The sequence below is a fragment of the Mesoplodon densirostris genome, chromosome 12, assembly GCF_025265405.1.
Source record: "Mesoplodon densirostris isolate mMesDen1 chromosome 12, mMesDen1 primary haplotype, whole genome shotgun sequence".
Lineage (NCBI taxonomy): Eukaryota > Metazoa > Chordata > Mammalia > Artiodactyla > Ziphiidae > Mesoplodon > Mesoplodon densirostris.
Window position 1 is genome coordinate 27,215,929 of NC_082672.1, and position 27,604 is coordinate 27,243,532.

The 27,604-nt window shown below is 40.8% G+C and overlaps 1 protein-coding gene across 2 annotated transcripts in view; it reads left to right on the forward strand.

Annotated features, from left to right (window-relative positions):
• Positions 1 to 27,344, forward strand: part of IL20RA (interleukin 20 receptor subunit alpha) — a 44,185-nt gene extending 16,841 nt beyond the window's left edge. Inside the window, exons 2-7 of one of the 2 annotated variants that reach the window (XM_060115185.1) lie at positions 12,311 to 12,446; positions 17,739 to 17,920; positions 19,127 to 19,302; positions 19,878 to 20,022; positions 23,412 to 23,551; positions 26,460 to 27,344. In XM_060115185.1, the coding sequence (XP_059971168.1) occupies positions 12,311 to 12,446; positions 17,739 to 17,920; positions 19,127 to 19,302; positions 19,878 to 20,022; positions 23,412 to 23,551; positions 26,460 to 27,251 (1,571 nt within the window). In that variant the 3' untranslated portion in view covers positions 27,252 to 27,344. The remainder of the gene's footprint in view (positions 1 to 12,310; positions 12,447 to 17,738; positions 17,921 to 19,126; positions 19,303 to 19,877; positions 20,023 to 23,411; positions 23,552 to 26,459) is intronic. The other variant, XM_060115186.1, reaches the window with a different exon arrangement.
• Positions 27,345 to 27,604: the final 260 nt, after the last annotated feature.

The window sequence follows — 27,604 nt, forward strand, 5'->3', positions numbered from 1 at the left end:
AATGTTAATCCAAATGAAGAATCTGAAGGATTAAAAGCTAGGATATTCTTTCCCCAGAAACAGTGTACAAAACAGCAACATCCATTTTAAAATGTACTTCTGTTAAAGGTGTTTACTACCATGTATTTACAGTGAGCTTAACTAAGCATTTATCTTTTTCTTTTAATTCAAAAAATTGTTGCTGTGATTCTCACTTGGAATTAAAGGCTAATAAGTTTACAGTCTTCTCATTGGGTTTTTAAAATTTCTTTATAAAGATGCAATGGAACTATTAAAAAGAACATTTTTCAAGATTGTGAAAGCAGGAGTCTTTTATAACATCATTGGGAATGGAGGGTGCCATTTTTTTCTTCTTCCATTTCTTCTTCCATTTAATGCACTTTTTTTTCAGTGATTAATTTCTCTTAGTTTCTCTCAGTTTTAGACTCTTTGTTGTATTAGTTATCTAGTCCTGTGTAACAAACTGCCTCAAAACTTAGCAACTTAAAACAACAAATATTATGTCATGGTTTCTGAGGGTCAGGGGTCCAGTAATGGCTTAGCTGGTGGTTCTGGCTCAGGGTCTCCCACAAGAGTATAGTCAAGGGGTAGGCTGGGGCTGTAGCCATCTGAAGGCTTGACTAGAGCTGGAGGATCCACTTCTAAACTCATTAATGTGCCTCTTGGCAAGAGACTTCATTCAGTTCTTCACCAGTTGTTGGAGGCCTGTTACTTGCCACATGTTCCTCTGCAGAGGATTGTTCACAAAATGGCAGCTGACTTTTCCCAGAGTAAATAATCCAAGAGAGAGAAATCAAGATGGCAGCCACAGTATCTCTTATAACCTAATCTTGGAAATGACGTACCATCACTTCTGTCATATTCTATTGGTCACACAGACCAACCCAGATACAGTGTGAGAGAGGAATATACAGGCTGTGAATGCCAGGAGGAGGGGATTACTGAGGGCCGTCTTGTAGGCTGGCTAACAAAACTGTGGCAATGTGTATAATTTACCCCTAATGTAAACTTGCAGAGAAGGTATATATCCATTTCACAACATTTATAATGAAATATGTTTTCTTGTCAAAAAATAGAATGGCATGATGAGAAAATTGTTTAATGTTGTAATATTGTCAGATTGTTAATTCTTTTATTTAACCTATTATTCCTTTTATTTAAACTATTAAAATGATTTTTTTTTAGCATTTCTCTACAGAGGATTTCTATAAATTAATCCTCTATGATACAGAGTTTGGTAACATTTTGGTAATTGATGTAGCTTTTCTAGAGGAGCATTTAAATGATTACAAAACACTAGTAAAAATTTCTGTTGAATCAGTGAACATTAATGATTGACAGCACATTCCAGAGTACTTTATTTCAGAAAAGCAAAATTGCTGTGTTTCCTCCCCCAATTAAATTAAAATGAGGGGCTTCCCTGGTGGCGCAGTGGTTGAGAGTCCGCCTGCCGATGCAGGGGACACGGGTTCGTGCCCCGGCCCAGGAAGATCCCCCATGCTGCGGAGCGGCTGGGCCCGTGAGCCATGGCCGCTGAGCCTGCGCGTCCGGATCCTGTGCTCCGCAACGGGAGAGGCTACAACAGTGAGAGGCCCGCATACCACAAAAAAAATAATAAAAAAAATAAAATAAAAAATTAAAATGAGCAGTCCATTTACTTTATTCCAAGTTATTTCTTTAAAAATTGGGGGGTACGTTTTAGGCATTTTGAGAATTCTGTTGTTTACTTATATTAAAAGTCACACAGACACCAATGCTGTAGAAGATAAACCTTTGTATAGATAAACATTGAGAAAATATGCCTGGATTATAATATCTAAGATAACTTGTGTTTTTTTAATTCTCCGAACACAAATTGGCACAAATCAGACTATTCTGGTTCCTTCTCAGTTAGTTCTGTGGAGCCATGTTTTGGTAATGTCTTCCATCCACGATATTATAATACACAGACTATTTTAATTTTAGTTTTTACAAGATGCTAACCACTCTTCACATAGTAGTGTCATCTAAAAATATAGAACCACAGCATTTTAGATCTGGAAAGATCCTCGGAATTGTTTTTTTTTTAATTTCTTAGATTTTTTTATTAGTTTCTGTTTTATAACAAAGTGAATCAGTCATACATATACATCTGTTCCCACATCCCTTCCCTCATGCATCTCCCTCCCTCCCACCCTCCCCATCCCACCCCTCCAGGCGGTCACAAAGCACCGAGCTAATCTCCCTGTGCTCTGCGGCTGCTTCCCACTATCTATCTACCTTACGTTTGGTAGTGTATATATGTCCATGCCTCTCCTTTGCTTTGTCACAGCTTACCCTTCCCCCTCCCCATGTCCTCAAGTCCATTCTCAAGTAGCTCTCTGTCTTTATTCCCGTCTTACCCCTAGGTTCTTCATGACATTTTTTTTTAATTCCATACATATGTGTTAGCATATGGTATTTGTCTTTCTCTTTCTGACTTACTTCACTCTGTATGACAGACTCTAGGTCTATCCACCTCATTACAAATAGCTCAGTTTCGTTTCTTTTTATGGCTGAGTAATATTCCATTGTATATATGTGCCACATCTTCTTTACCCATTCATCCGATGATGGACACTTAGGTTGTTTCCATCTCCGGGCTATTGTAAATAGGGCTGCTATGAACATTTTGGTACATGTCTCTTTTTGAATTATGGTTTTCTCAGGGTATATGCCTAGTAGTGGGATTGCTGGGTCATATGGTAGTTCTATTTTTAGTTTTTTAAGGAACCTCCATACTGTTCTGCATAGTGGCTGTACCAATTCACATTCCCACCAGCAGTGCAAGAGTGTTCCCTTTTCTCCACACCCTCTCCAGCATTTATTGTTTCTAGATTTCTTGATGATGGCCATTCTGACTGGTGTGAGATGATATCTCATTGTAGTTTTGATTTGCATTTCTCTAATGATTAATGATGTTGAGCATTCTTTCATGTGTTTGTTGGCAGTGTGTATATCTTCTTTGGAGAAATGCCTATTTAAGTCTTCTGCCCATTTTTGGATTGGGTTGTTTGTTTTTTTTGCTATTGAGCTGCATGAGCTGTCTATAAATTTTGGAGATTAATCCTTTGTCAGTTGCTTCATTTGCAAATATTTTCTCCCATTCTGAGGGTTGTCTTTTGGTCTTGTTTATGGTTTCCTTTGCTGTGCAAAAGCTTTGAAGTTTCATTAGGTCCCATTTGCTTATCTTTGTTTCTATTACCATTTCTCAAGGAGGTGGGTCCAAAAGGATCTTGCTGTGATTTATGTCACAGAGTGTTCTGCCTATGTTTTCCTCTAAGAGTTTTATAGTGTCTGGCCTTACATTTAGGTCTTTAATCCATTTTGAGCTTACTTTTGTGCATGGTGTTAGGGAATGATCTAATCTCATACTTTTACATGTCCCTGTCCAGTTTTCCCAGCACCACTTATTGAAGAGGCTGTCCTTTCTCCACTGTACATTCCTGCCTCCTTTATCAAAGATAAGGTGACCATATGTGCATGGGTTTATCTCTGGGCTTTCTATCCTGTTCCATTGATCTATCTTTCTGTTTTTGTGCCAGTACCACACTGTCTTGATTACTGTAGCTTTGTAGTATAGTCTGAAGTCAGGGAGCCTGATTCCTCCAGCTCCGTTTTTCGTTCTCAAGATTGCTTTGGCTATTCGGGGTCTTTTGTTTTTCCAAACAAATATTGAAATTTTTTGTTCTAGTTCTGTGAAAAATGCCAGTGGTAGTTTGATAGGGATTGCATTGAATCTGTAGATTGCTTTGGGTAGTAGACTCATTTTCACAATATTGATTCTTCCAATCCAGGAGCATGGTATATCTCTCCATCTATTTGTATCATCTTTAATTTCTTTCATCAGTGTCTATAATTTTCTACATAGAGGTCTTTTGTCTCCTTAGGTAGGATTATTCCTAGATATTTTATTCTTTTTGTTGCAATGGTAAATGGGAGTGTTTCCTTGATTTCATTTTCAGATTTTTCATCATTAGTGTACAGGAATGCCAGAGATTTCTGTGCATTAATTTTGTATCCTGCTACTTTACCAAATTCATTGATTAGCTCTAGTAGTTTTCTGGTAGCATCTTTAGGATTCTCTATGTATAGTATCATGTCATCTGCAAACAGTGACAGCTTTACTTCTTCTTTTCCAATTTGGATTCCTTTTATTTCCTTTTCTTCTCTGATTGCTGTGGCTAGAACTTCCAAAACTAGGTTGAATAAGAGTGGTGAGAGTGGGCAGCCTTGTCTTGTTCCTGATCTTAGTGGAAATGGTTTCAGTTTTTCACCATTGAGGACAATGTTGGCTGTGGGTTTGTCATATATGGCCTTTATTATGTTGAGGAAAGTTCCCTCTATGCCTACTTTCTGCAGGGTTTTTATCATAAATGGGTGTTGAATTTTGTCGAAAGCTTTCTCTGCATCTATTGAGATGATCATATGGTTTTTCTCCTTCAATTTGTTAATATGGTGTATCACATTGATTTGCGTATATTGAAGAATCCTTGCATTCCTGGAATAAACCCCACTTGATCATGGTGTATGATCATTTTCATGTGCTGTTGGATTCTGTTTGCTAGTATTTTGTTGAGGATTTTTGCATCTATGTTCATCAGTGATATTGGCCTGTAGTTTTCTTTCTTTGTCACATCCTTGCCTGGTTTTGGTATCAAGGTGATGGTGGCCTCGTAGAATGAGTTTGGGAGTGTTCCTTCCCCTGAAATTGTTTGGAAGAGTTTGAGAAGGATGGGTGTTAGCTCTTCACTAAATGTTTGATCGAATTCACCTGTGAAGCCTTCTGGTCCTGGGCTTTTGTTTGTTGGAAGATTTTAAATCACAGTTTCAATTTCAGTGCTTGTGATTGGTCTATTCATATTTTCTATTTCTTCCTGATTCAGTCTTGGCAGGTTGTGCATTTCTAAGAATTTGTCCATTTCTTCCAGGTTGTCCATTTTATTGGCATAGAGTTTCTTGTAGTAATCTCTCATGATCTTTTGTATTTCTGCAGTGTCAGTTGTTACTTCTCCTTTTTCATTTCTAATTATATTGATTTGAGTCTTCTCCCTTTTTTTCTTGATGAGTCTGGCTAATGGTTTGTCAATTTTGTTTATCTTCTCAAAGAACCAGCTTTTAGTTTTATTGATCTTTCTATCATTTCCTTCATTTCTTTTTCATTTATTTCTGATCTGATCTTTATGATTTCTTTCCTTCTGCTAACTTTGGGGGTTTTTTGTTCTTCTTTCTCTAATTGCTTTAGGTGCAGGGTCAGGTTGTTTACTGGAGATGTTTCCTGTTTCTTAAGGTGGGATTGTATTGCTATAAACTTCCCCCTTAGAACTGCTTTTGCTGTGTCCCATAGGTTTTGGGTCGTTGTGTCTCCATTGTCATTTGTTTCTAGGTATTTTTTTATTTCCTCTTTGATTTCTTCAGAGATCACTTCGTTATTGAGTAGTGTATTGTTTAGCCTCCATGTGTTTGTATTTTTTACAGATTTTTTCCTGTAATTGATGTCTAGTCTCATAGCATTGTGGTCAGAAAAGATACTTGATACAATTTCAATTTTCTTAAATTTACCAAGGCTTGATTTGTGACCCAAGATATGATCTATCCTGGAGAATGTTCCATGAGCACTTGAGAAAAATGTGTATTCTGTTGTTTTTGGATGGAATGTCCTATAAATATCAGTTAAGTCCATCTTGTTTAATGTATCATTTAAAGCTTGTGTTTCCTTATTTATTTTCATTTTGGATGATCTGTCCATTGGTGAAAGTGGGGTGTTAAAGTCCCCTACTATGAGTGTGTTACTGTCGATTTCCCTTTTTATGGCTGTTAGTATTTGCCTTATGTATTGAGGTGCTCCTATGTTGGGTGCATAAATATTTACAATTGTTATATCTTCTTCTTGGATCGATCCCTTGATCATTATGTAGTGTCCTTCTTTGTCTCTTCTAATAGTCTTTATTTTAAAGTCTATTTTGTCTGATATAAGAATTGCTACTCCAGCTTTCTTTTGATTTCCATTTGCATGGAATATCTTTTTCCATCCCCTTACTTTCAATCTGTATGTGTCTCTAGGTCTGAAGTGGGCCTCTTGTAGACAGCATATATATGGGTCTTGTTTTTGTATCCATTCAGCCACTCTGTGTCTTTTGGTGGGAGCATTTAGTCCATTTACATTTAAGGTAATTATTGATATGTATGTTCCTATTCCCATTTCCTTAATTGCTTTGGGTTCGTTATTGTAGGTATATTCCTTCTGCTGTGTTTCTTGCCTAGAGAAGTTCCTTTAGCATTTGTTGTAAAGCTGGTTTCGTGGTGCTGAACTCTCTCAGCTTTTGCTTGTCTGTAAAGGTTTTAATTTCTCCATCAAATCTGAATGAGATTCTTGCTGGGTAGAGTAATCTTGGTTGCAGGTTTCTCTCCTTCATCACTTTAATTATGTCCTGCCACTCCCTTCTGGCTTGTAGAGTTTCTGCTGAGAGATCAGCTGTTAACCTGATGGGGATTCCCTTGTGTGTTATTTGTTTTTTTCTCCCTTGCTGCTTTTAATATGATTTCTTTGTGTTTAATTTTTGACAGTTTGATTAATATGTGTCTTGGCATATTTCTCCTTGGATTTATTCTGTATGGGACTCTCTGTGCCTCCTGGACTTGATTAACTATTTCCTTTCCCATATTAGGGAAGTTTTCAACTATAATCTCTTCAAATATTTTCTCAGTCCCTTTCTTTTTCTCTTCTTCTTCTGGAACCCCTATAATTCGAATGTTGGTGCGTTTAATGTTGTCCCAGAGGTCTCTGAGACTGTCCTCTGTTCTTTTCATTCTTTTTTCTTTATTTTGCTCTGCATCAGTTATTTCCACTGTTTTATCTTCCACCTCACTTATCCGTTCTTCTGCCTCAGTTATTCTGCTACTGATCCCATCTAGAGTATTTTTCATTTCATTTATTGTGTTTTTAATGGATGCTTGATTCATCCTTAGTTCTTCTAGGTCCTTGTTAACTGTTTCTTGCATTTTGTCTATTCTATTTCCAAGATTTTGGATCTTGGAAATAGAATCTTGGATCATCTTTACTATCATTATTCTGAATTCTTTTTCAGGTAGACTGCCTATTACCTCTTCATTTGTTAGGTCTGGTAGGTTTTTATCTTGATCCTTCACCTGCTGTGTGTTTTTCTGCCTTCTCATTTTGCTTATCTTACTGTGTTTGGGGTCTCCTTTTTGCAGGCTGCAGATTCGTAGTTCCTGTTGTTTTTGGTGTCTGTCCCCCGTGGCTAAGGTTGTTTCAGTAGGTTGTGTAGGCTTCCTGGTGGGGGGGACTAGTGCCTGTGTTCTGGTGGTTGAGGCTCGATCTTGTCTTTCTGGTGGACAGGTCCACGTCTGGTGGTGTGTTTTGGGGTGCCTGTGGCCTTATTATGTTTTTAGGCAGCCTCTCTGCTAATGGGTGGGGTTGTGTTCCTGCCTTGCTAGTTGCTTGGCATAGGGTGACCAGCACTGTAGCTTTCTGGTCGTTGACTGAAGCTGGGTGCTGGTGTTGAGATGGAGATCTCTGGGAGATTTTCGCCGCTTGATATTATGTGGAGCTGGGAGGTCTCTTGTGGACCCATGTCCTGAAGTTGGCTCTCCCACTTCAGAGGCACAGCACTGACTCCTGGCTGCAGCACCAAGAGCCTTTCATCTACCCGGCTCAGAATAAAAGGGAGAAAAAGTAGAAAGAAAGAATTAGTAGAAGAAAGAAAGAGAGAGAAAAAGAAAGGAAGAAGGAAAGAAAGGAAGGAAGGAAGAAAGAAAGAAAGAAAGGAGGGAGGGAGGGAGGATGGAAAGAAAGAAAGGAGGGAGGGATGGAGGAAGGACGGAAAGAAAGAAAGAAAGAAAGACAGAAAGGAGGGAAGGAGGGAGGAAGGAAAGAAAGAGTGAATGGAAGAAGGGAGGGAGGGAGGAAGGAAAGAAAGAAAGAGAAAGAAAGACAGGAGGGAGGAAGGAAAGAAAAAGAAAGAGTGAGAGGAAGAAGGGTGGGAGGGAGGGAGGAAGGAAAGAAAGACAGACAGGAGGGAGGGAGGGAGGGAGGAAGGAAAGAAAAAGAAAGAGTGAAAGGAAGAAGGGAGGGAGGGAGGGAGGAAGGAAAGAAAAAGAAGGAAAGGAGGGGCGGAGGGAGGGAGGAAGGGAAGGTAGGAAATAAAGAAAGAGCAGGTAAAGTAAAATAGAATAAAGTATAAAATATAGTAGCATTATTAAAATTAAAAAGTAATTATTGAAAAAAAAACGGACAGATAGAACCCTGGGACATGGTGGAAGCAAAGCTATACAGAGAAAATCTCACACAGAAGCATACACATACACATTCACTAAAAGAGAGCAGGGGGAAAAATCGAAAATCTTGCTCTCAAAGTCCACCTCCTCAATTTGGGATAATTCGTTGTAAAAAGAGGAAAAGGGGGAAAAGTCTTAAAATCTTGTCCTCAAAGTCCACCTCCTCAATTTGGGATGATTCGCTGTCCATTCATGCACTCCACAGACGCAGGGCACATCAAGTGGACCGTGGAGCTTTAATCCGCTGCCTCCGAGGCTGCACAGAGAGATTTCCCTGTCTCTTCTCTGCTCTCACAGCTCCCGGGTCTCAGCCTTGGACCGGGCCCCGCCTCTGCGCGTAGGTCGCTGGAGGGCGTCCGTTCTTCGCTCAGACAGGACGGGTTTAAAGGAGCCGCTGATTCGGGGGCTCTGGCTCACTCAGGCCGAGGGGAGGGAGGGGTACGGAGTGCGGGGCGAGCCTGCGGCAGCAGAGGCCGGCGTGACGTTGCACCAGCCCGAGGCGCTCCGTGCGCTTTCCCGGGAAAGCCGTCCCTGGGTCCCGGGACCCCGGCAGTGGTGGGGTGCACAGGCTCCCCGGAAGGCGGGGTGGACAGTGACCTGCGCTCACACACAGGCCTTGTGGCGGCGGCAGCAGCAGCCCCAGCGTCCCACGCCCGTCTCCGGGGTCCGCGCCTTTAGCCGCGGCTCGCGCCCGTCTCTGGTGCTTCTTTAAGCAGCTCTCTTAATGCCCTCTCCTCGTGCACCAGGAAACAAAAGGGAAGAAAAAGTCTCTTGCCTCTTCGGCAGCTCCAGACTTTTTCCCCGGACTCCCTCCGGGCTAGCCGTGGTGCACTAACCCCTTCAGGCTCTCTTCCTGCCGCCAGCCCCAGTCCTCTCCCTGCGCTCCGACTGAAAGCCGATACCCGAGCCTCAGCTCCCAGCCCCGCCCGCCCCGGCGGCCGAGCAGACAAGCCTCTCGGGCTGGTGTGTGCCTGAGGGCACCGATCCTCTGTGCCGGAATCTCTCCGCTTTGCCCTCCACACCCCTGTTGCTGTGCTCTCCTCCGCTACTCCGAAGCTTTCCCCCTCCGCCACCTGCAGTCTCCGCCCGCGAAGGGGCTTGTAGTGTGTGGAAACCTTCCCTCCTTCACGGCTCCCTCCCACTGGTGCAGGTCCCGTCCCTATCCTTTTGTCTCTGTTTATTCTTTTTTCTTTTGTCCTACCCAGGTATGTGGGGAGTTTCTTGCCTTTTGGGGCGTCTGAGGTCTTCTGTCAGCGTTCAGTAGGTGTTCTGTAGGAGTTGTTCCACATGTAGATGAATTTCTGATGTATCTGTGGGGAGGAAGGTGATCTCCGCGTCTTACTCTTCCGCCATCTTCCTCCAGGGGGCCCTCGGAATTGTTTACGTTGACAGTGTTCCCCACTTTTTTTTTTTTTTTTTTTTTTTTGCTGTACGCGGGCCTCTCACTGCTGTGGCCTCTCCCGTTGCGGAGCACAGGCTCCGGACACACAGGCTCCGCGGCCATGGCTCGCGGGCCCAGCCGCTCCGCGGCATGTGGGATCTTCCGGGATCGGGGCACGAACCCGTGTGCCCTGCATCGGCAGGCGGACTCTCAACCACTGCGCCACCAGGGAAGCCCTATTCCCCACTTTTGAAGGATTGGGGAATACTATACTTCATGGTGCTGCTTCTCCAGGTTCTCTGTTTTGTCTTAAAAATATGATTAAAAGTTAGAACCTAGTGATAGCACAGAGCAGTATTAAATCTTTAATAATTATTCATTATATATAAGCTCCAGAAAAAGCCAATACCAGTTGATATGCAGTGGTTCCAAAGAGTTAGAAGGATAGAAATCAAAGACAGACACTGGGCAGGTGGCATCCTTTAGAGATCCTTTCTACTGCTCCTACACACGTACACACACAGTGGCCAGTTGACAGAGCTTCTCTTTGAGTGTTTAACTTCCCTCTCTAAAATAAAACTGAGGACTTCCCTGGTGGCGCAGTGGTTAAGAATCCGCCTGCCAATGCAGGGGACATGGGTTTGATCCCTGGTCCGGGAAGATCCCACATGCCGCAGAGCAGCTAAGCCCATGCGCCCCAGCTACTGAGCCTGCGCGCTAGAGCCCGCGAGCCAGAACTACTGAGCCCGTGTCCCACCACTACTGAAGCCCGTGTGCCTAGAGCCCGTGCTCCTCAACAAGAGAAGCCACCGCAATGAGAAGCCGCAACAAAGAGTAGTCCCTGCTCGCCACAACTAGAGAGAAAAGCCCATGCGCAGCAACAAAGACCCAATGCAGCCAATAAATAAATAAATAAAATTATTAAATAAAATAAAACTGAGGTATTAAAAAAATGAGCAAGGTTAAAAGTAGGAGTCATTACAAATATAGCACATGCTTGCACACATGCACGAACACAAACTCAACCACTTATAGTTTGGTCACCCTGCCACATGTTAAAGAGCTTATTCTGGCTTAGAATCAGGGTCATGTTACATTATAAAGTTTAATTCTAAAGGAAAGAATTTTTTCTTTCTTTTCATTTGGCTTGTGGGATTACAATACATTGTATAGAGCTAATCTTAGCCAAGGATTACCACAATCATAAAGCTAATTCCTTTCTCTGACATTAGTCTCAGTTGATTTATACAAGAATTATTGAACGTTAGCCAAAATTGGACCAGCCTTCAGTGACTTAGCTAAATTTTATTTCCTGTTTGATTTGAAATATCAAAATTTGATATTTTCCAAATTCATTGACTAGAATATGCATATTTATGATAAGTTATTCATAATATCTGATTGTTTATTACTCAGGACTTTGGGATCTCTCCAATAGTTTAAATTAATATTTTGATTCTTTCATATTACCACTGAATTTTTTCATTTATTGTATTTAAAGGATCGTTTTTGTTTTCTTTTATAAGAAACTATTCTTCACTTTTCTTTTTTCCGTTTCTAATTTTTTGGTAGTTTCTCCATTTTTTATCATTCCTTTACAGAGGATTTCTATAAATTAATTCTCTAGGATACACTCCTTCTTAGAACACAGTTAGGTGAACATATCAGTGGTTTTTTTTGTTTGTTTTTTGTTTGTTTTTGTGGTACGCGGGCCTCTCACTGTTGTGGCCTCTCCCGTTGCGGAGCACAGGCTCCGGACGCGCAGGCTCAGCGGCCATGGCTCACAGGCCCAGCCGCTCTGCGGCATGTGGGATCTTCCTGGACCGGGGCACAAACCCGTGTCCCCTGCATTGGCAGGCGGACTCCCAACCACTGAGCCACCAGGGAAGCCCACATATCAGTGTTTAATTAAATAAATTGTCTTCTTTCATTAGTTCTTATTATAATTATTTCTTTATTATATACTTTAGGAAAGCTAACCCCAGCTCCAGTCTCCAATCTCTGGCCTTTCAGTGACATCTATCCTAAATTTTATTTCTATATCTAATAAAGGGATTGTTTCAGTTGTCTTCTGGTGCATAACAAACTACCCCAACATTTAGTGGATTAAAAGAATCATTTTATAATTTCTCATAATTCTGAGGATTTATCTAGGGCTCTGGATGGTTCTTCAGCTGGTCTCTTTCAGAGCCTCTCATGAAGCTTCAGTCTATGGCACATGGGGCTGGAATGTCCACAGTGGCTTCATTCTGGCCCCTTGGTTGGAAGACTGGGCTCAGCTGGGACACTGGGACAGCCAAACCTCTCCCTCTTCCCATGGTCTCTTGACATGGTTTCTCCAGCATAGTAGCCCACTTTTTACATGGCAGCTCAGGGCTTTCAAAAGGACAAAAGTGGAAGTTCGTAGGCCTTGTTAAGGCTCAGTCCCAGTATCAATTTTGTTGGTTAAAGAGGGCCATGAGGTAAGCCCATGTTCAGTTTGGAAGGAAATACACAGAGCATGAGTACTGGAAGGTGTGGCTCATTGGGGGCCATATCTGGAGACCAGCTACCACATGTTAGGTCTTCCTTTCTCTCTATTAAGACCTCAATTCCTCTCTACTCCTTTTTCAGTTCCCTGTGTCTCTGGTGGTCTGCCTAAACCTACAAATATCACCTTCTTATCTATAAACATGAAGAATATCCTACAGTGGAACCCACCACAGGGCCTACAAGGAGTGGAAGTTACTTATTCTGTGCAGTATTTCATGTAAGTTGGTTCTTTTCGTTTGGGCTAATTTATAAGCACAAGACTCAGACTCCTATTAATTGTGCAAAGATAAACCAACTATTGTATGAAATGAGTGAGGAAAAAGAAAGGTTTTACATATTTCATGTTAAATTATCTCATTGTGTTTTGTTAGATTAAATTAGACAACAGTTTCTTCATGGAAACAGAGTATTGAGTACTTAGGCAAGAAGAAGTTATTTAAATGGAGAAAAGAAGTCTGTCAAAATGTTATTCTGTGGCTGAGCAAACAAGGAAATCCATCACCTCTGAAACATCTATACTTATTAGAATTATAGGACATTTTTAAGTGAAACTGAGTGCAGAATTCTGTACAACTCACAGTTTTTATTAAAGATAATAGTGAATGGACATTTTCACTTTTCACCTCTCGCTCAACACTCATTGCAATCAAGAAGGAATGCAAAATGGTAAGTGGGTGTGATAGATCCTCACTCCTATACCCACTCACCTAATATTTAATAAAGAGCTGGCTCCATTCAAAGAGTAATTGTCCCAAAGAATCCAGCACACCTATCCCTAATTACTGAAAGGGAGAAAGACAAAAAAAACACAAGTCAAACATTCCTAAAAGCTTTCTCATGGAAATTAAAGAAAAATTCAGACAAATAATGGTTCATAGTTTGAATCCATAAACAACATGTTCTCTAATGGTAAACCTCAAAGAAGAGATAACAGTCAAAGAAGAGATTCTAAGACAAGAAGAAGAACTTTTTTAAAAAGCACGGTGGCAGAACTTAGGAAGAAGATGGAAAATAAAAATGTTATATAGAGATGAAAAACCTATTATAGCTAACAGGTAGTAATAATTGAACAGGTAATAATGACTATCTGGAACTGCATATCGTAAATGCATACTCTGTCTAGGAAAATTTAATAAAAATAATAGGAAGACATATCCTGGTAAAGTTATTTAACTTTGAAGAAAATGAAATGATTTATGACCATCACAGCAAAAGCAATGATTTCTATCTGGCAACACTCAGTTCATGACAGTGATATATCTTCTGAGGGAAAAATAAGTGTGACCTAAGACTCTTACCAAGTTCAGCAAATGTATTTTCTGTATTTTCAAGCAGGTTGAACTTGGGCTATCACTCTCCTGAGACCTTCTTGAAGGCTGTGGGGGGGAGGGAACACTAACTAAAGATGATATCCAACTGACAGAGGGATAAAGATGAGCCTAAACGAACTTAGTAATGACAAGATTTTGGCAAAAAGGGAGCAGGCATTGAAACTATCTAAATGTAGAACTAAGACTAGTGATGGGAAATATGGTTACAGAACTTTCTTGTAAATGTTTGAATCTTATCAATAACATAACAAATCAGAAGGTGGGGGAAAACTGTATATGTACTGACTTCCGTAGCATGAAGCCATTATACGTGATCCAAAATGAAAATATGTCATCATTTTAATAACTAAACTCTCAGTATCTTTCATACACAATTTTCTTAATTTAAAAGATCTTTTTACAAACTACTATCTCGTGTGGTGATGAAACATTTGAACTGCAGTGGTTCATTTCATTTTAATTTCTTTTTCTTTAAAGTTTGAATCAAGTTAAATTTACTACTTTTATTAAAATCATAAGTATGGCATAACCTAGCTTTTGTCTATGTATTCAGCTATTGAATCATTCCTCTGGGTACATATAAGCATAATGAGATGTGCAGAATCAGGTGTACCAAATGTTTCAGGGTAATGGCCTTCAGCATAATTATTTCTCTCTCGGTTATACTTTTCTGATTGCGTGAGTTTAAAAACTGTACCATATTTACAAAAAAGAATAACATCATTTTTGTCTTTGAAAAGAAAATTCTGAGGTGATATGGGGATATATGTGCATGTATAGCTGATTGACTTTTTTATACTGCAGAAACTAACACACCATTGTAAAGCAATTATACTCCAATAAATATGTTTAAAAAAAAAAGAAAAGAAAAGAAAATTCTGACCATTAAAGGCAGTGAAAGACTTTGGCTGCTACTCACAATGACCTCATTTATCTAGAACTTCATTCTCATTGCCAAAGAATTTCTCAGGAACCAGTATTTTAGGGAAGAGGCATCACTCTGCCAGGAGAAATGGCTCATGAGTGTGTCCTTGTCTCCTTTTTCATTAGGTGGAGCAAGGAGCTTGTTCTGTTCTTTATGTGTTTATGTGATTCAGAAAAGGATTTTTAAAAAGAGAGAGAGTAATCACTGCTCTGTGAGAGTAGATAATTTAGATTACATAAATTTCAAAAAAGAATATTTGAAAAGAAACTTGCCATGGTGGAGTTCTTACATGCCTGTGAATGTGGACAGTGGACAGGAATACAGGGCAGCTTGTGTCACTGACAGGGCTCCAGGCTCAGCTCCAAAGACAAACAGTCCTGGGGTCATAGCCAGACTGTGAACCTAAATGGGTAGCCTTGGGCAGGTTACATATTATACTTTTTTACTTTTGAGTGAAGTTTGTTTCCAAGCAAAAAATAAAATTTTAACAAAAGTTTAAATTATATCTACCCAAAGAATTTAACACTGAAAATAGAGCGTAGCATTAAAAGCACAAGCTTTAGCATCAGGGAAAAGTGGTTCAAATCCCAGATATGCTTGTTACTAGTCAGACTACCTTGAGCAGCTCCCTTAATATCATTGAGCCTCAATTTCCTCATCTGTAAAATGGGATGAAAATAACGGTACCTACCTCCTAAGGTTATTATGATAATTAAATGAGATAAAGCTTTCAAATCCTAAGCACCAGTCCAAACGCATAATAGGCACTTGATAAATATTTCCTGCCGTTACCAGAAATCAGAGACCCCTGAGGGCCCCGCATGACTTTTTGACATGCATGAACATCATTACTGTAGTATTTATTGAATGATTCATGTCTATCAGCTTGTCAGACTTACAAAGCATTTTGTCCAGAATTCAGTAAAGAGTGTTTCTCCTTCATCGACATCTGTCATGAGAAGCTGCCTTGCCCTTGGCAAAGTCAGGAAATTTGAGGAGAAAAGGTGAAATAGGTGATGGCAATATTTTTCAAACCACAAGTCAAGACCTGTTGGTGGGCCATGAAATCAATTTTGAGGGACATAACTAGCATCTTTTTTTTTAACGGGAAGGATTAGAATGGTGTGGAGTGGATTAGATTGGAAAATAACTAAGTGCCTGGCATGTTGTAAAGTTTAGGTATTATCTTCTAAAACCTTTGTTTTAGTATGTTGGATATATGTGTGAACTGGGTCACACTGTGAAATGTATTTCTTTCTGTGGCTCACAGTCAATAAAAAGTATGAAAGCCCCTCGGCATGGTGATTACTTGAATGGAGAAATTGGTCAACAAGATCTAACTATACTTCTAATGTTTTCTGGTAGCTATGGTACTTATGAAACAGGAGACATTTACTTTCAGGACTCTGCTGCCATATTTTGAAAAGAGAAGATACCCTTAAGCTTTGGCATCACTTGATAAAGTTGGCATTTCCTCCTTCTCAACACACAGTTTTCCCTTGACTTTTGTGATGTCTGTTTTTCCTTCTCCCTCTTTAGCTGCTATTTCTAAGTGTACTTTGTATCTCACCTTTATTTTTTTTAATAAAATTTATTTATTATTTTTGGCTGCGTTGGGTCTTCGTTGCTGCATGCGGGCTCTTCTCTAGTTGTGGTGAGCGGGAGCTACTGTTCATTGCGGTGCACGGGCTTCTCATTGCGGTGGCTTCTCTTGTTGTGGAGCACAGGCTCTAGGCACGTGGGCTTCAGTAGTTGTGGTACACGAACACAGTAGTTGTGGCTCGCGGGCTCTAGAGCACAGGCTCAGTGGTTGTGATGCACGGGCTTAATTGCTCCGCGGCATGTGGAATCTTCCCGGACCAGGGATCGAACCCATGTCCCCTGCATTGGCAGGTGGATTCTTAACCACTGCGCCACCAGGGAAGTCCCTGTATCTCACCTTTAAATCTTGCCGCTCCTGAAATTTTATCCTAGGCTTTGCTTTGTCTCCATGGGTAATTTCATTCATGCCTGTGCCTTCCATGAGCAGCTTTATGCCATAGATTTCAAAATCCCTACCTCCCACTCACCCCTTTCTCCTGAGCTCCAGCACCTTCTGGGCAGCTGCATTTGGATACCTTTTACGTATCTTAAGCTCATCGTGTCAAAAACTGAACTCATTATCTTTCCCTCCCCCCTCCTCTCCCCATTTCCCAAACCCACTCTTCCGCATTCCTGATCTTGGTTAATGTTACCACCATTCCACCCAACTAGCCCGGACAGAAAGAGACATCATCCTTAACACCTTCTTTTCCCTCATCTCTTTCATGCACTCAATCACCAAGTCTTGTCTCCTAATATTTTTTTCCTTTTGTCCTGTCATTCATTCCACTGCCACCATCCTTGTGCAAGCCACCTACCTCTTCCACCTGGACCACTCTAGCATCCTCTCAACTGCTCCCCAGTCTGCCACCCTTGACCCAGTACATTCTCTACGCTACCACCAGAGTTAGTTGTGTAAAAGCCCAACACGCCTGCTTTAATCCTTTCAGTAGCCTCTCATGCAACCCTGTCTCTTTCACTTGGCTCTTCCCATGTCACTTAAACGCTCAATACCTCAGTCTCTTCCACCTGAGAAATGCTAAAATATTTCCCACCTCCTATTTTCTGCGGGTGTTTTGTTTTTAATAAAGGAGAGGAAAAACAGATGTGAACAGCCTAGTTAATATCATCATCACTATGATCATTGAAAATGCTGATTTTGGAATGCACTCCAACCTAGTGAATTTTCCCCAGAACCCTTGAGGGCAAGTATATTTTTAAATTTTATGAGAATGTCAAGAAGAATTTCCAAGGAAAAACTGACGAATTTTTCTTAAAACAATCCATCCAAAAAAAAAAAGAAAGACCCATCAAACTGACCTTGGTATGCATGTAGGCTAAAAATTTACATAGAAGAATTGATCACACAATCTGTAAAGTTTTTACTGTAGGTCAAGCCTAATAATAAAATACATGCTTTCAAAATGTACTATCCACATTATAATTCACAAAAAAGAAAGGTGATTACAGAAACTCTGACTCATGTTCCTGACAGCTAATGAAAAAAATTGCCAGCAGCAAAAGTAGATTCTTTTTTAGCTCAATGACAAGCACTTTTGTGGTTCTGAAGAGAAGGTCTTAAGTTCCATTCAGTTTTATATAATGACTGTTTTTTTTTCCTACTGTAAAGCATAGAGAGCACCTCATTGTTAATTCATAGTTTCCTTCTCAGCAGATATGGGCAAAAGAAATGGCTGAATAAATCCGAATGCAGAAATATCAGTAGGACCTACTGTGATCTCTCTGCTGAAACTTCTGACTACGAACGTCAATATTATGCCAAAGCTAAGGCCATTTGGGGAACGAATTGTTCTAAATGGGCAGAAACTGGACGATTCTATCCTTTTTTAGAAAGTAAGTAACACAGTTGTCTGTTAAACATGTATCATTATCAAGTTCATCTGACCCCCTAATGTAACAGTCTCTGCCTCATAGACAGCCTTGTCGAGGCCAGCGCTCTGCACTCTGTCGATCGGGTGAAGTGACCAGCCCAAGGTACTTCACCTTGCTGCATCTCAGAGTCTCATCTTTAGAATGAAAGTTTTGGCCAAGTGTCTCTAAGATTGCTCCCGGATCCAGAATTGACACTAGATGTCAATATTATCAAATTTTGATTTTGTCTTATTGTTTAGTTGAGATTATATAATTTGAGGAACAACTGACAGATTTATTTTAATTTTGTGGGTTTATAAACCATTTGACATATGCCCGCAGGTTGATTAAAGATTGTTCTGATCACCAAACTAAGTCTCTTCTTGTTACAAACTTGGTAGAGTTATGACATAATTTCTAGATGTAACTCAGAATTAAGGCAACATCTTCCTGGTATTTCCTTTTAAAATTTTCCATCCCTGATCTGTGACTGATTCAGCCATAGAGGACCCACTCAGAGCTGCCATGATGAAATTTACAAGCACTCCCTAAGTTCTGGAGCTGGAGCCTTTCCCTTGCTGCCCTTCTGGATCGGAAGTCAGCAAACTATGGCCTCGGACTAAGTGCAGCACCCCCTCCCCTTTCTGTTTTTCTACAGGACGAGCTAAGAATGGTTTTTACATTTATATAAATAATAGTTGCAACAGAGATCACATTGCCTGCAAAGCCTAAAATACTTACTGTCAGTACCTTTATGGTAAAAGTTTGCTAATCTCTGTTCTAGATCATTCTCCAAAGGTTACTTCCCCAAAGGTCTTTAGCAGCGCTTCAGTTCTCCATTTCTGATTTTTACAAACACATCAAATCCTCTTAATGTTATTTATCACCAACGTTTCAGGTCCCAGGAGTGTTGCAAACACTTTTATTTATATTTACCATCATCTAGTACTGTTCATCCATGTGACTAGGAACTACACGTGACTAAGTAAATTTGCTGTTTTAACGTTCTATCAGTGTGTGACATGATTGTTTCAAGATTCGGTATTACTTGGGCCCACCTAGAGCATTCTGAGGCATCTCAGATAAGAGGGTGGGCTTTAGAGCTTTGATCCCAGTAGGATTATATTGTTTCATCCAAGGTGATTTCTACATCTGAACATGATAATTGCCTCTCCCCTCCCCTTTAAGCACAAATTGGCCCACCAGAGGTTGCTTTGACTACTGATGAGAAATCCATATCTATTGTTCTGACGGCTCCAAAGAAGTGGAAGAAAAACCCAGAAGAAAGCTCTATTTCCCTGGAACAAATATACTCTAATCTGAAGTATAATGTGTCCATACATAATACTAAATCAAATAGAACGGTAAGCCTGAAATGGAATGGGGACCTATAATTTGTGTCACTTTTTGCAGCTAATGCTGGAACACACAGCCCTGATGCTTAAATTCTCAGCATGTGAATCTGGGAAGGTGTGATATTCAAAAGTGTTGCCATACAAGATACAGTTGAAGCTGATGTGTAGAAATTTTAAAAACTGCCTTCAGATTTCCTTTACAGAAAGTCTCTGCTATGACGTTGCTGTTGGTATGTAGAGCCGTTGTCCACCTCACTTTGATGGAGAGTTTTTACTTGCTTAACATCTGTCAATCACTCTCCAAGAAAGAAAAAAATATCAGCAAGAACACAGGACAAAGTGGAAGAAGAAATCTCTCCTTATGTCATTATTTAGAATTGTTCCCACAATTTGTCCAGTCCCTAACTGGGACTGCCAAGCTGAAGGAAAAGGATATTTTAAAGCGGTTGCTTAAAAAAAAAAGCTCTTAGTAATAGTAAAGGACTTAATGGTACCTCAGTCTTCTGTTTCCTTCTAAAGTTACTGGTCTGGGGTGGTGCTGGAAATCTCTGGCTCTGACTGCTCTTCGCAATTCCCTATCCTAGTGGTCCCAGTGTGTGACAAACCGAACGCTGGTATTCAGCTGGCTGGAGCCGGACACTCTGTACTGCGTCCTCGTGGAGTCCTTCGTCCCAGGCCCTCCTCGCCTTGCTCAGCCTTCTGAGAAGCAGTGTGTCAGTACTTTGAAAGGTAAGCTTTGAGAACCTCAGCTGGTCTGAGGAAGGATATCTGCTAAAACTAGAAGGAAGGATGGTGGTGTAGACAAGGTTTTGAAAATCCGTGTCTACCAGAAACAGGCTGAAGTGAAGGCAGAAACAACCATCACCAGAAAGGCATTGAGCAGCCTGGGACTCTACCATTGAACCTGGTTCACAGTAGAGAGTGTTTTCACCTCCTAGGGAACTCTTAGCACCAGTCCAACAAGACTCTACCTTGGGAAATAAGAATTATAGGAATTTTTACACACACGGTTTTTCTTCTTTAAAACTATAATCACTCTGATCAGTAGAAGTTCTGTGGTCTTTAAGAACATCAGATGAGTTTATTCCTGGGAACAAAGCAGTATCCTAAAAACACTTTATGACAGAGTCTTTTGCTCCCCCTCGGGAATACAAATTATAGGCGCTGCAGGTTGTGTTCAGGTATCACTCACTGTGCAAGGCTATGCACGGGCCTGGGATCAGCAAATCAGTTATTACTCCCTCACTCTTATAGTTGCTTCTCTCTCTTTCCTTTTATTTGTCTCCTCGTGTTTTCTGAACTTGGCTGCCAAGGAAGTGTGGTTGAAGATTCTCGTTCCTGTTAGGAGACTAGGGTTAGGAGCTTGGCGTTTGTTTAATTGTTCTTCCCTGAGGGTGGTAAGACCCTGAATTCAAAACCTAAAAATTGAAAATAAATCCTAAAGTTTACCTTCATTGAATGACTCTTCATCCATTCTTCTGTTTCTCTCTTCCAAATGTGCTGGCCTTCCAAATGTCACATCATTTTCCCCAAGACTTGGTTCCGTCACCAGCTATGGGACAGGAATGGTGACAGAACCCCTGTTTTCCTCTCCCCTCAAGCCTCCCACATTTCGAGGTGAAACTGTCCTAAGGATTAAAAAGGGAATTTTGTGAATACATATCGGAAGTGAAAAGCTTTATTTTTGAATCTCCATCATTATCATACCTTTCCCGTTAAAATGAAGGGTTCTCTACCATATGTCAAATATCAATAAAATTAAAATGCAAAGCAAGCAAAAGGCAAAGCAAAGCAGACTGAGGAAATCATTTTTGCATTTGGAAAAGTGCTCTGTTTACTAACAGCTTGATCAGTGGGCAAATGGTAGGAATGAATTCCCAGTGGAAATCATTTAAGCCTTTGGCAGAGCTAAAGCAACTAAAGTACAGATTAAATGAAATACTTCCCAGTAAGCAGATGGAGCCGACCTTCTCACTAGTCCTGGAAAGGTAATAACAAGGTACCATTTCATGTTCTGACCTTTCTTGATATCCCAGCTGTTAGAGCACCCCAGATACGTTTCCAAGACACCATTATGAGGGTCTACTTTTTCAAAAACTCACTATTACCTCTGTGGGGACTATTCTTTCAAATATGTCTGCTCTCCACAATCCCCCAATTCCTAAAATACAGATTCAGTTTATTAGTTGGTTGTTGCAAACATGTGCTGGTGTATACTAAGTGCCTTCAGTTGTTGTTGTCACGGCTCTGTTTATCAGGGTGAGTTTGGTCCAGAGGCCAGGGATTGTATTAAGAGGACTGGATTGATTGAGATTGACATATACACACCACTATATGTAAAAGAGATAACTAATAAGGACCTACTGTATAGCACAGGGAACTCTACTGAATACTCTATAATGACCTATATGTGAAAAGTATCTTAAAAATAGAGTGGATATATGTATAAGTATAACTGATCACTGTGCTGTACACCTGAAACTAACACAACATTGTAAATCAACTCTGCTCCAATAAAAATTAAAAAAAAAAAGGACTGGACTGAGTTGTAGCCTGAAGTAGGGGCAGGTCATGCTCAGCCATCTGCAACATCTGCATTATTGGCATCTTTCTATGTGGAACCTGTTGACAGATGTGCTCTTCGGGATGGAAGAGCCTGCAGTTGGACCCCCATACCTGGGCTTTTCCCACTGGCTATTGTTGACCAGAAGTCCATGATGCTTCTGTTTCCACTCTTTAACTAGACAGTTAACCAGACAGTAACTTAGCTGCTCTCTCCCAGGACTAGGCATCAAGAGTACCAACGTCTGCATGGATTAGAATACTCCCACGACACTCCTGCTGATTGTATTAGTATGTAAGGAATGCCCTAGAACTTTTGTCATTTGTGCTAAAGCTGCTCCTTTTTCCACTACTGTAGTAGTCAGGGTTCTCCATAGAACACAATATACATAATCTTTATATATAAATGTATACACACACACACACATCAAGATGGAGATAGAGACTTATTTTAAGGACCTGGCTCACATGATTTTGGAGGTTGGTAAGTTAGAAATCTGCAAGGCTGGAAGAATTTATGTTGCAGTTCTTATCTGAAGGTGATCAGCTGGCAGAATTCGCTCTTCTGGGACGTGATCAGTCTTTTTTCTATCAAAGCCTTCAGCTGATTGGATGAGGCTCACCCTCATTATAGAGGGTAATCTACTTTACTCATGTCTACTAATGTAAATGCTAATCTCATCTAAAAAATGCTTTCACAGAAACATCTAGAATAATGTTGTACCAAATAACTGGGTACTGTGGTCTAGCCAGATTGACACATAAATTTAACCTTCACAATTTACAAGTACTCCACAGGAGCTTAACAAATATAAATTAGTCACAAAGAGTCCTATCTATCAAGCATATAGTCTGATCCATGGTGATCCAGGGCTACTTTTCTTAAAACGACTCACCAGATCTTTTCATTCCTCTATGGACTTTTAAACTTATCATGAACCTATGGCACAGCAGGACCAGGGAGGGAGTTACTGCCATTCTCAGCACACACCAGCTCAGCTGCCCCCCCACACATCCCCAAGCTCCAGGCCTACCAGAAAGCCTGGCCAACTGTGTAAGGATGGTTCTGTTTGTCACACAGAAGATGACGCCATACATTCGTGGCAAGGTCCTGAATATGTGGAAAAGATTGAGTCGAATGAGGGGCATGGAAATGTGGGGCAGCTTAATGGGATCTTCACAAGAAGGTTTTGTTGTTTGGTTTGAAGTGCTGTGAGTTGCTTGAGTATCAGGCACACTTTCCTGCAAATAGAAGAACCAGCATGAATCTCATAGCCAGATATAAAATGTTGGAATATCTGCTGACTTGGGTTGTTAAGGCATCCTTGCTGTAAAGGTTGGAGACAAGTCCAGATGATTCCTTAATGCCACCTATTGTCAGAGAGAGTAAGAATTCTGAGATCCCTTCTGACATTTAGCTCAAGCTTCTCAATTTATAAATGAGAAAACTGAATTCCTAAAAGTAACTGATCTCCCCAAAGCCTCTTGACGTTACCAGTGTTTTCCCACCACACCAAATCACAACTGTCTACCCCACCCCACTTTTCTTTTTACAGATCAAACATCAACATTGAAAGTTAAAATCATCTTCTGCTATGTTTTGCCTATATCTGTTACTGTGTTTATTTTTTCTGTGATGTGCTACTCCATGTACAGATATACCCATGTCGGCAAAGAGAAACACCCAGCAAATCTGGTGAGTGCCTAGGGTGGTAGGAGGCTTTATAACACCCCCAGGAAGATAGAAAAGGAGGTTCTAGAACAGATACTGTTCCTTTTATGGGCAGAGTGAGTTTCAAGTTAAAGAGTTGATGAATTAAAAACATTTTCCGTACTAGACTAACTCAGTAACATAACCAAAGAGAAAGATTCCTTAACTTTGACAAAGATTTTATATTTATGGAACAGATCAGACTAGGTCTTGAGGTACACAGATAAATTGTCATGATCCATGCCCCTCCAGAGGCTTAAGTCTAGTTGGGGACTAGAAGTTTTAAAGGGTATGTGAAGACTAAGATGAAAGTGGGTTCTAGGGACTCTTGCGGGTACAGGAAGGACACTGGCACCCTACTTGGAGGATCAGGAGTTTCATGCCTGGGCTTGGTCATGAAAGTTCAGTAAGAGTTAGGGCATCTACCTCAAGCGGAAGAAACAGCAGGGGAAAAGGTAGGAGGATGTTTGGGAAAACATATAATATTGCAAAACTATAAGGTTCCTGATGAGAAGCTATGAAAGAAGAGACTGGAGGGTGAGGGGGTAAGGCCAGGTAATGAGAGAATTGGGGAGTTATTCTAAGGACCTTGGGCTTCATTGTGTTTGCAAAACTCTGTAGGGTTTTGAGTTGGGATCATTATGGTCAAGATTGAGTTTTAGATACAACTGGATAGCGTTAAAGACAACTTTAGGGGGAGGAAGACTAGAAACAAACAAACAAACAAACAAACAAACCCAGCTAGGAGACTGTGGGAGTTGTCCAGGAGAGAGAAGATGAGAGTCTAAAAGAGGAGAGGGGGATGTAGGGCTGGAGACAGACACGAATGGAAACACGTTTAGGGGGAAAGTGGCCAGGACTTAATCATTCACAGCAAGGAGAAGCAAGAAAGTAAAAGAAGGAACAAACCTTATGCTTCTGGACCATGTACTGGAGGTTTCCCAAGGCTGAGCATATTTTAACAATCAAAAACTATTTCTTTGGGACTTATCAAAATACGTGTTCCCATGTACACGATACATACATGCATTCCTGTTCTGTTTTTAAATGTTTCTATTATTCTGCCTTCATTTAGGTTTCAGAGTTAGCTTTTTAATGACGTAGGGAGACCTTTCCTAGGAGGAAAAAGCACAGGAGAACTGACAGCCTGTGACTTCTTGAAACCCAAATTTTTGTAAAAGAAAGATGCTGAAGTTCCTATTTTGTAGTTAAATGAAATCACATCATAGGGTGGACAATGAGAATTGTAACATAACTCATCATTGACAATCTAAACAGGCACCTTCCATGTATTGCCAGCAAAACTTTAATCTTAAACAAGTTTTCCTGACATGATTTAGAGTTTCTCTATCTGCTATAAATTGGCAGATGAATTTCCGTTTTGGGCCCTATTATAGCATGATTAGTTTGGTGTATGGGGGAAGTAAGTAAAACCATCTCTATTCATGTGCTTATTTCTCTTTTTACACCTAGTTTTCATGCCCTTCCACATTTCCTGTCCAGAGTATATGCAAAAAAAGAGCTGGTAGCCCAGAGGATGGCTTATTGATAAACACATAGTAAACTATAATTAATAAAGCAATTTCAAAAACTCTCAGTCTTCACCACTCCTAACACAGCAGAAATTCTGATTTTACAGAATTAAAAAAAAGGAGGCTCAAGAAATTAAACAAGCCCCCTGAATTCCCTCAGCCAGTTAGAGGAAGAGGCAGTCACACCCGATCCTTGGACTGGATCTGGACCACCCAGGGAACCACTTTTCACTGCTATATGCATTTCCTGCATCTTGGGTCCCTTGCCTCCAGGTGAGGGAGTTTTCCCACGTATTCCAAACATAACTTTCACTTCCATGAGTTGGTAAGAATAGGCCTTTACAACTATCTGGGGACAGTATAAATTCTAACTAACAGCTGGGGTTTTTTTGTTTGTTTGTTTTTTTAATACCTTTATTGGAGCACAATTGCCCTACGATGGTGTGTCGGTTTCTGCTTTATAACAAAGCAAAACAGCTATACATATACATATGTCCCCATATCTCTTCCCTCTTGCGTCTCCCTCCCACCCTCCCTATCCCACCCCTCTAGGTTGTCACAAAGCACCAAGCTGACCTCCCTGTGCCATGTGGCTGCTTCCCACTACCTATCGATTTTACATTTGGTAGTGTATATATGTCCATGCCACTCTCTCACTGCGTCCCAGCTTACCCTTCCCCCTCCCCGTATCCTCAAGTCCATTCTCTACATCTGCATCTTTATTCCTGTCCTGCTCCTAGGTTCTTCAGAACCTTTTTTTTTTTTTAGATTCCATATATATGTGTTAGCATACGGTATTTGTTTTTCTCTTTCTGACTTACTTCACTCTGTATGACAGACTCTAGGTCCATCCATCTCACTACAAATCACTCAATTTCATTTCTTTTTATGGCTGAGTAATATTCCATTGTATATATGTGCCACATCTTCTTTATCCATTCATCTGTCAATGGACACTTAGGTTGCTTCCATGTCCTGGCTATTGTAAATAGAGCTACAATGAACATTGTGGTACATAACTCTTTTTGAATTATGGTTTTCTCAGGGTATATGCCCAGTAGTGGGATTGCTGGATCATATGGTAGTTCTATTTTTAGTTTTTGAAGGAACCTCCATAGTGTTCTCCACAGTGACTGTATCAATTTACATTCCCACCAACAGTGCAGGAGGGTTTCCTTTTCTCCACACCTCTCCAGCATTTATTGTTTGTAGATTTTTTGATGATGGCCATTCTGACCAGTGTGAGGTGATACCTCATTGTAGTTTTGATTTGCATTTCTCTAATGATTAGTGATCTAACAGCTGTTTTTAATGTCTCTCTAAAGTGAAAAGGTGAAACCCATTCTCTTCTCTCTTTATAGATTTTGATTTATGGAAATGAATTTGACAAAAGAGTCTTTGTACCTGCTGAAAAAGTTGTGATTAACTTTATCACCCTCAATATTCTGGAGGATTCTAAAACTTCTCCTAAGGATATAAGTGTAATGGAAAAAAGCAGTGATGCATCAGACCTGAATGAGCCCAGCGAGGACCAGGAGCCCCATCAGGAGGAAGTGGAGGTGAAACACCTGGGACATGCTTCACATGTGGTGGACATTGTGTATGACTCTGAGAAAAGCACCAAAGGGATTTCCTTAAGCCAGCAAGAGCCACCCAGCAGGACAATGCCCACAGATAAAACAGTCATCGAATATGAATGTGACATAAGAACTAGTGACATTTCTGTGGGGCCTGGAGATCAGGAGTTCAATTTGCAGTCGGAAGTGTCCCTACAAGGAAGGTTGTCTGAGCAACAGGCAACTTTAACAGACTTGGGTCCACAAACACTACCATATTCATATACCCCTCAGCTCAGAGACTTGGACCACCTGCTGCAGGGGCATGTGGACACAGAGGAGGGACCAGAGGCAGAGCCATCGACCACACTGGTCGATTGGGACCCTCGGACTGGCAGGCTGTGTATACCTTCATTATCCAGCTTTGAACATGACTCAGACAGCTGTAAGCATCCTGAGTCTGAGGGACTCAAGGAGGAGTGCCTCTTATCTAGACTCTACCAGGATCAGACTCCAGACAAGACACTGGAGGAACATGAAGCCTATCTCATGCAATTTATGGAGGAATGGGGATTATATGTACAAATGGAAGACTAACACCGAAACGTCCCTTTGCCAGACCTCTACTGTTACAAAACACGTGAGTGCAAACAGACAAGTGACCAAACAATAAAGTACCGGAGACAGAAATTTACTCAGATTTCTGTGTCAGTGAGAATTACTTATTCCTTCTATTTTCATAGCGCTTGTTTCATTCCGCCTCCTGTGGGTGGCTGGGTTGTGCGTGTGGGTCTCCCACACTGAGGGTGGGCGCCCAGAGTGGCTGACCCTCTTTGTACCCAGTAAGTATTCAAAAATGTTGGCCAACTTGGATGCAGAATTTATTCAGGTGTGTGTACTGTGGCCTCTTTATTTATGATTTTCTAACAAGCACTTGTACAATTATTTTC